This window comes from Belonocnema kinseyi, chromosome 4, assembly GCF_010883055.1.
Source record: "Belonocnema kinseyi isolate 2016_QV_RU_SX_M_011 chromosome 4, B_treatae_v1, whole genome shotgun sequence".
Classification (NCBI taxonomy): domain Eukaryota; kingdom Metazoa; phylum Arthropoda; class Insecta; order Hymenoptera; family Cynipidae; genus Belonocnema; species Belonocnema kinseyi.
The window spans coordinates 116,829,280-116,838,985 of NC_046660.1; the positions used below are offsets into that span (position 1 = coordinate 116,829,280).

At 35.2% G+C, this 9,706-nt stretch overlaps 1 protein-coding gene across 3 annotated transcripts in view; it reads left to right on the forward strand.

The window, feature by feature from the left end:
• Nucleotides 1–9,706, forward strand: part of LOC117170726 — a 271,841-nt gene that overhangs the window by 61,631 nt on the left and 200,504 nt on the right. For all 3 annotated transcript variants that reach the window (XM_033357748.1, XM_033357749.1, XM_033357750.1), the window contains exon 2: nt 5,022–6,302. In XM_033357748.1, coding sequence (XP_033213639.1) covers nt 5,830–6,302 — 473 coding nt within the window. In that variant the 5' untranslated portion in view covers nt 5,022–5,829. The remainder of the gene's footprint in view (nt 1–5,021; nt 6,303–9,706) is intronic.

A 9,706-nucleotide genomic window follows, 5' to 3' on the forward strand; every position in this document is an offset into this window, starting at 1 on the left:
GATTTTCATTTGTATTATACTTGTTGATGATGATACCGAAAATGTTGTTTGTTTTTACGTATTTCTAACGGCTTAGGAGATCCTTCCAGAAAGTTACAATTTTAATTTTTTTTAAGAAAATTTTTAAGCGTTATACTCGTTCAGACTCACAGTTTCTGATTTTTTAAATTAAAAATAACTAATTTAATCATTATAAATTTTTCATTCGTCAATTTTAATCTCATTTATGAGCCGAAATAGGTTTGACCATCTCAGCTAAGGCAAGGCTCGTCTTAAGACAAGTAAACGTCGTCTTAGCCAAGACAAGACTCGATTTGCGAAAGTAAATGCCGTTTTACCTGGCGTTGCCATACAAGTAAAACGGAGGCCTATTTCTCGACTCAGTGTTGACACGCAGCCAGACATCGATGTCTTGGAGACGAACTCAAGATATAACTAAGTCAAACTCAAGTTCGCAGCATTTTTACTTAGGTGATTACGAATCCGAAGTCAAGAATTTTGCAAAAAAAAATGGAATTTTAATAATGACGGGCGTGTATGATAAATAAACCTTTTATTTTATAACTAAGGATTTACCTGTTCTAGCTGAAAAAAATGAAAGTTGTTTGGGTATGATCTTGGTGAGTGTAAATTGTGAATGACAAATTAATGGCTATAAAAGGACAGGATATTATTTGAATATGTTGAAAATATAACAAAAACAAGTATAGTGTGTAGATATGTCAACGTAATACATAATTTACTCACACATAACACAAAGCATTTGAAATTATTCACTATCATCCGCTTTCATCGTACCACAATTGAAGGTAAAACTAATCAATCAAGCGCTTCAGGTGATGATTATTTTAGTTTTTTGGAGGTGTTTTTCGAAAAACTGGAAATCAATTGATCCGATGCTACCAAAAGCCTTCGAAAAATATCTTCCAATTTTTTTTGCCTGCCGATCTGCTGTCAGATGAGATAACAAATTGATCCAACAATTCTTTAATTTTGTCTAAAAATTTTTTTTCTCTGCGACAAACTTCCTGCTACGTTATGTCAAAAAATTTTATATTCGTGCCTATAGCCGTTTTCTGTTTCTCGGTTAACTAAACATTATATCTGAATTGAGTTATCACTTCTTTCTGCACAGTTTCATATATACCACTTATTTTGTCATTAAAGTGTTCTGTTAAAAAATGAAAAAAATCGTTTCGCGTAATACCACCTCTGTCACCTAAGTCTGAAATACAAATAAAATCGAAGAATTGTCAATGCATTATGAAATATAAATGCGAAGAATTCTCAATTTTTTCAAAAATGTTATACACAATTATACTGGAGACAAAATAGCAGCTAAAAGCAGAAAAATGTTGTTTCCCTCGAACAAAAGATGTCTAGTGAGCAAGCTCAAACAAGTTTTAATGTGGAACGCGATGGACCTTTTTTGTATCCAAACATAAATAGGATTTTTCAACTTCAAAAGTTATTTTTTGTGCTATCAATTGTTCTTAACTACTTTCTATGCAATAGTAATCTTTGAATAGTCCACGATGTATTTCAATTTTGCATACCTTTCTGTGCGTGAGACATGTTGCAGAATGAACAACCACTGTTTTTCACTGACTAACGCACATTCGCAGTTGCACGTTTTTTCAGCACCTTGCGCGGACACAAATCTTCACATTCGACTCCTAGATTCGAAGTGATACTTCAGGCAAGCTTTTGGTAAATTTTATGTTTAATTCCCGGATTTTGATGGTCCCAACATTACATTTAAAGAATCGTATAGAAAAAAATATTTTGGGGTTTCGGCCAGCTTTTTCGGATTTGTTCCCACTGTGAGATGTGACTAAGACTCGAGACTCGCGTGATTCACGTCTATCACGACTGTGAACTGATTTTGGAAACAAAATCCATTCACGCGTCCTTAACGCGTGAGAATAATTCTACTAAAGAACTAGAGGATATCAATGTGTAGGTGGGAGTTCAACTGCATGGTACGGAAAGGGTGTTATTGATTCGAAACAGAATGGTAAACGGTACAGAATGCTTAGCTTACCTAGTTAAAAAAGGGACATTTTTGTTGCAGAGCATTTTACTCCAGCGATCATTTGACTCCCGAGATCATAATGATCTGTCCTTCCGGGTCAATTTAATCTTATTTTTTGGTTCATTTGTCAGACTAAACAAAATGTCCGCCAATTTTTGACGCTGATGTCATAACGGGATAACCTAAAAATTGTATCTAACCGCACGCAAGTGACAACTACACTTAACAGTTGATATTTTCTAATGTCAGATTTCGTTAATTTTTTTACTTTTCAAGCACAGTGCACAATCAGACAGCATAAAAGCTTGCATATCAGCTAAGGTACTCTTAGAACGCCAGCCACCTTGGTTTGAGTTCATGCATGATCCCGAATCAGATCATTATGATCTCAAAAGTCGATTATTCTTTCCAGCCGATCAAAATGCTCTTGATTCTATTTTAAGTCGGAAAAAAATAACATTTTTTAAATTGTTCTTCATTAATCAAAACCCTTGTTTCTTTTGAAATCTTTTTAAATAAACTTGTAGAAATATATTTTTTAATTAAAATATGATTTTAAATTTTTTCAGGTATCTTAAGAAAATTGTTGTATTGTCTTTGAACCTTTAAAAATCCATAAATCGCTTAAAAATTATAAACTTCTATTGCTTGAATCTTTTTGGTATACGTTTAAAATTCAAATCATCTCTCAAATTTTTACAAAACTTCTAAATATTTATGAAACTTATTCAACATTTTTCTAGAATTATCTAAAAATCCTTCAAAGTTAAAAAAATTGCCTTTAAATCGCACAGATTCTTTTTTGACCATTTTGAAAAGCCTTAAAATTGTTTAAAAATGGTCTCTTGAAATTAATTATTCTAAATAAAAAATCATTTTTAATTTTCTTCGAAAATCTTAATAATTTTTTTTATCCTTTTGAAGCCTTTTAAAATGCTCAAAAACCTTCTAAACTTTTTGTTTAAAATCTTCAAAAATGTAAAAATAAAATTTAAATGCTTTCATGTTGTAAATTATTTCTCATTCATCGCAAAACCTTTATATATCTCTTAAACTCACTTGAATTTTTCTAAAATAATATTAAGTTTATTTTTATTTATTCATCAACATTTTTTTCTTATAATCCCAAATATTCTCTTAAAATTAATTTTTTCCAAATGGAAGATCATTTGCAATTTTTACATGAATTTCGAGCAATAATTGTTTTTATCTTGAATATTTTTAAATCCTTGAATGACATCAAAAAATTGTATTAGAATCTTTCTAAATTTATATTTTGTTTACAATTTTATAAAATTTTTTAAAGTTATAAATTATGTTGGAATATTTTCAAAAAATTTAATATCTCTTAACCTTACGCGAATTTTCACAAATTAATAATTGTATAATTGAAGGGCCATACTGCATACGGGCGTGCCAAATTTGCAAAAATCGGTTTATTGGCTTAAACTACTTGTTTCCCTCTAACTCTAGTTCCTATAGAAGATTTTGGTCCAGTTCGACCCGAAAGTAGGCCTAGGACAAAAATTCACTTCATACGGGCGTAAGTGCCACGATGCTTTCTGGCGTAAGTGCCATCCTTCATAATGTGGTGTCACCGCGGCGTCATTGATTTTCAGAGCACTTGTTGATTTTGGTTTTTTGAAGTTTGTCCGTCAAAAAATATTCATTCTTGAAAAGAAATAATTGGTGCAAATGTTACTTTTTATGTGTCAAAATTGAAGCTTTCTCTAGTGCGCGCCGATCTTTGACAAGGGCTTTCTCGCACACGGTTATCTTTTTTAAAGCGCTGTATTTGCAATTCAGTAGAGCTACCAATAGCTCGAAAGCACTTTCTTTCTCTTATAAATTAAAAAATTAAGCAATTACGCAACTTTTAATGTGCCAAAATTGAAGCTCTCTGGTGCGCGCCAATCTTCGACCAGAGTTTTCTCGCACATGGTTATCTTTTTCAAAGCGCTCTTGTTGCAATTCAATATGCGGAGAAAAATGAAATTGAACAGTTCGATATTCAGTACACAAATTATTTAATGATTACCAAATTTTAGTATTAGATGCAGAAGAGACGGGAAGGAATGTAAACTCGTGTAAAACTACACACTGATAATTAAAAATGTATATGTCCGCTGCATAAAAACTTATCTTTTAATACTTTAAAGTTATTGTATACTTTCCGTACGTTACCACCTACAATTTGAGTGCATCAAGTGGGTATCCCTATATAGATTGATGAAAAAATTGATTTGAAAAATCGACCTTGAAATACATGGAAAGCGTTCCTAATTCCTTAACAGTCCTCAAAATCTTTCGATATCTCTTGAAATCCTTTGAAATTTAGCAAAATTTCCGGTAAATCTGATTAAAATCAGTAAAATCCCTTGGGAAAATAAAAATTCTCTCTGAAATCGTACTAGTCAATGTCTACAAGATCTTGAAATCTTTTTAATCATTTGAAATTTTTCAGAAAAATTTGTAAAATCCCTTGAAATGCGTTTTAATATTTGAATCCTTGATATTTCATGAAATCCCTGAAAAGATTTGGAAATCTAGTTTAATACCGTTTCAATTGTTGAAATACTTTCATATAACCAGACAATTCTAAACTCTTTTAAAATCCCTTGAAATCTCGTTTACGGTGATAATGATTGATATATTTCTAATACTCCAATTCCAATATGTACCCGTCGGACGTAAAATATATTATAGAATCGATTTTGACACTGCGTCCATGCTCGATCGGCTTCGAGTATAAACCGATCCCAGAACAGGAAGAAGCAAGATCGACGATTCCCTTTGATCGTTCATCATCCACATGAAATAAGGAATCGTGTGCTTTGACGATTTGAAAGGGCCTGTTGAGAGGCGTTCCGCGCCAGATTGCTCGCTCTCGGTGAGCGGTTACGAGACTCACGAGTCACGACCGTTCGCCATTGGTGAACTATGTAAGTGTATAAGGGGAATATTAAAACACACTTTTCATTTTCAGATCATGCTGACGTGACCAATATACCAAAATCGAAAGGGTGCTTGTGCCGAAGGTTCCATCACGCTTGCCAAGAGGAAGTTTAGTTCCAGAAGAAGGAAAATTCAAAAAGAAGTACCTAATATTGAAGGCGGCAGGGGTCACAAGAAGATTCAAGGATCTGTGGTACTCTTCATGGGAACTAATTTGCAGCGATCTTTGCAAAAAGGAGTGTTCTTTCCGAGGCGTTCCCGGGAGCGTCTCGAGTCTCACACAAGGATGGTGTCTTGATTGTCAGTGCTCAAGAACCTTGGTTTGAGCCAAAGCCAAACTGTCCACCAATCCGTGACGCTACTAGCTTTTTTCCGTCCCCATCGGGCGACTGGGTCCCGAGGAAAAAAAAGAAGGCCAAGACGAGTCGTCATGCTCTATTCTCGAGGAGGACGCGACAAATTGAATCACCAGGCCCGCGCGGCAACTTTAATGGTAGTGCAGAACTAGTCGCTGGAGTCGTTAAAGGGAGCCGTGGTTGATGCTGAGTCCTGTGGAAGCGAATAACAGAATCACCTTCATCTCGCGCTCCGCGTGATTCCCAAGACAAAGAAGCCGACTCGTGCTCAGCAACAGGAGTAACTGAGTCAGTGAAACGTCAAGTGCGTCAGAGTGAGACAATCCAGGAAGAGCAAGTTATATACATAGAGGAGTTATAGACAGTGAAGCGAGAGTGGGAGCGCCGTGGGTAGAGAGGAACTTGAAAAGAGATCGAGCGTGACACCTGGGGACGACGAGGGGGCGAAGTGTTGCTGTGGAGACCAATGTTCAGGAGCGTACAATGGCTGGGGCTCTTTCTGGGAATGCCCCAAGGCCTGTAAGTGTCGTCACCGTTGATGGAGGCGTCGTGGAAAATGTCCCGTCCCAGAGTATTCCCGAGTCAGACCAGGATCAACAGGATCCCCAGGTCGAGCCGACTGCGGAGTATCCCCGCTCATTTACCTCGACGGAGGCGCAGACGGAAGTAGGTCCCCAAATTGTCCCACAGCCGGTCCAGGAAGCTGAAGATGTTAGGGATGCGAGAAGGAGGGAGAGGAGAATGAGGAGGCAGCATCGAAGGGCTTTAAGGACTTGCTCGATGCCACCAACTTATCCAGGGACGCCCGGATGCATGGGGTCGACAACTGCACCAGGAGTACCCCTTGTGTCCCCTGTGGGAGGTTTTCTGCATCCTCCACCGCCGCACCTGGGTCTAAGGGGCCTTAGCCTGGGTCTGCCTTTCCCTGTTCCAACTAGCGTCTCCGCTTTCGGCAGGTCAGTACTCCTCTCTGTCATTTCATTTTAGTATACTTTACCAGGGCTGTACAAATTAATGCAATGTATGCATATGGGTTTTTATTGCTAGAGGCATTTTTGGGTTAGGACTCAAATATAATACAAGGATATTTCATTGTATATTCAATTCTAGGATACCAGAATCTTCAGGTTCAAAAAGAAGTGTTGATACATGTTCAAAAATGAACTTGTTTCAAAGTGTAATTGAAAAAAAAGAATAGTCCCTCAAAAAAGTAGCCTAGGATGGGAGCCTGAAAACTACACCACTATAAGATTTACATTAGGCTCGGCTAGGATTATTATACAAAAATTAATCTAATTTCCTTAAATAATTATTTGGTACAATTTATTTATTTAATCTGCACAATAACAGAGCCCACAAATATGTAGTAGGATTTGATTCCGAGTAATGTAAAAAAAATGTTAATGGAATTCTAGTACCAACTTTTTTTTAAATGTTTTAAAAGTCTAAATAGGGACAGCAGTACTAAAAGTTGCTTTACATTTTTTTTCAAAATTTTTACGTGTGCTCATGGGATTTATGTTATAAAAATATTCTGCTGAAGTAGAGCTAAGATATCAATCAAACTAAAAACATGTCCTGTATATAGTAATTAATTTCGAACTGTTTTCATTAAAAAAAAAAACATGTGCAGTGGGACCTTCTTTTATCTCAAAAATGTTCTTCAACATAAGGACATATTTTAGACGTTTTAGCGTTTTATTTCTATTTTAGACGTCCTTTTTGACTCGTGAACATTCCTATGTAGTATGTGGTAATGTTTTACTTTAATATTTTCCCACGAATTTCCGGGTCGTTCCGGGCTGCAAACTAATAAATGCAGTGTGCATGAACATAAAAAAGTCTTATAATTGTAAAATAAATGAAAAATATTTTAAAATATGTTATGTTTTAATCTTCTTGGCAACAATACAAAATGATTAAACAATGGTAATTAATTATGTAAAATGCAGTTAACAGTGTTGATTTGGATGCTGAAATTTATAAAACCCCGTAACGGGCAGTTACGGTTCTCTTCGAATCACAAACTTCAGAAATAGGCCTGTCGTGATTTGAGAAAACGCCGTTTACGGCAAAAGAATCTGGCAGCTCAACATAAATGCAGTTACGGCTTTTCTCGAATTACGTATCTTTTTTCTCGGCGTTCGATGATTTTGGAGAATGCCGTAAGCACGTACGGTTCTCTTCGAAATCACGAAGGCTCGAAATCACCGCCCGATGATTTAGTAAAGTCCGTAACTGCCAATTGCTGCTTTTTCTCGAATTTTTCTGTGACGTATTCACCTGTCCATTATTTGAACCTGCAGTTAACGGTCAGTTACAGCTCTCTTCCAAATCACGACTCGCCAAATTTTGTAGTTGATGGCGTTTTTCCAAAATTTTGCAATAATTTTTTCAAAAGTTATTAACAATTAAAAAAAATTACTGTAAACGTCAGATGCATCTTTTCTTCGCGATTCCAACGATATAAAAAACTCATTTTTCGGTTTTTTGCAGTTAATGGTGTTTTCTCAAATTACGGCAGATTTTATCTTCCACAGGGGATAAAAGTTACGTTTTCGACAATTGGTTCCTTTAGCCTATATATTACATATATCATCTCTGAAAATTAATTTTGAGAATCAGGGACGTTCTCACGAGGGTATTTTCCAATAATAAACCTAGGGGAATTTCACATTAATATGCAAGAACACGTACGTAATTCGCTTCACTCACGCATCGCAGCCCAAACGTACGTATTTGTGCGCTATCGTTATTAACTTTTCCTTTTCGAGCAGCGATCAATTTTTCTTTACACTTCATTTAGGAACATGAGGGAGTGTAAATGCTCATCGAAGGGATCGAACCCCTATATAATAAGTCTACGTCAGTCACAGGCTTTATTATTTTTCTATGAATCCTATCTTGAATCAAGTGTGTATAGGCGCCCACGAGCTGCTGCACTGTTCAGGGTAGATATGCTCACTTCCATAAAAACTAGGTCTTGGGTTATAATGGACCTTAATTATTAAAATTTTTTTTCTCTATTTTGAGTTTTCATTCTCGTCAACTGTGCAACGAACCCGGAAATATTTGTTTGCACTGAGAAGGGGGGGGGGGGTAGAGAGAGAGAGAGAGAGTACTTCGCAACTTAAAGTTTAATTATAGTCACGGATAAAAACTAGGCCACGAATTGTGCCAATATATGGGACACTATAGGGTGGTCCAAAAATGCATGGCAAAATTTTTTTGCATGCTAGAGGGCAACGATCCCCCCAATTTTATTCCTAATCCGAAAAAAGAAATTTCCTAATTTTCTATTTTTTTATTTTAACAGGTGCTGGTTTTGACTTGAAGTTTCCCATGTAAAATACATGGAAGAAAAGCACTTTTTTGAGTTTTTGGAATAATTTTTTACGGTTTCAGAAAATGTGACGGGAAAGTATGGGAGCCTGTAGAGAATTATCCAACGAAGAATTTCATCTATCAGACATATGGGTTTGATACCCCTAAACACCTCCACGAGTACGTGAAAACTACCCTTAAAACAAAAAATGTCAATTCTTCATGAAATCGACCTTTTGAACAATGTATTTTCGTCTTTTTTTACTCAAAATTATTAATATTAGTCTAGCGGAATATTTATTATCATTCGTTCATTAATTGTTTATTATTTAAACCAATGGAATTTGCTTAAACAATTTTTTTCGGAAATTATTTTTTTCCTTAAAAGATATTACTCTTGGTCTAGTGGAATATTTATTAACATTTGTTCATCGATTTTCAATTCTTTTAGCAAATGGAATTTGTTTAACTATTTTTTAAATAAAAATTATTACTAATAAATATTCCACTACTATCGGCGAGAAAACTATAGGCATCTGCCTTTAAAGCTTAACAACTCAGTCAAAAATAATGCTAGTGCAACAAAAAGACAGTCATTTAAAAGCTGAAAGTGTTCTACGTTAATAAGCTTGAAGACGTTTATGTAAAAAAATTTTTGTGCTTAGCAGACTGAAAAATGTAAAAAAAGTAAGGATTTTTGGGTACATTTAAGAACAGTCAAGTTTAGCGCATTATTTCTTATACAAAGGGCGATGGAAAAAATTTGAAAAAATTCATGAGTATGAGGAAAACTGTTGTGAACCAGTTGCAATTGAGAAATTTAAAAAATAATAAAAATTGTTGCTTAAAAGTACAAAAATGTGCAACCATATTATTTTCAGTTCTAATACAGATATTAAAGCGATTCAAACTGCAAACTAATTGATAGGCTCTGTATTTATTTTCAAACGCCCGTAAGGATGTGTTAGTCTTATTTTTTGTGAAAATCGCGATATTTTTAGGCATCTTTTTTGTTGGAAAACAAGTGACAGAAAGC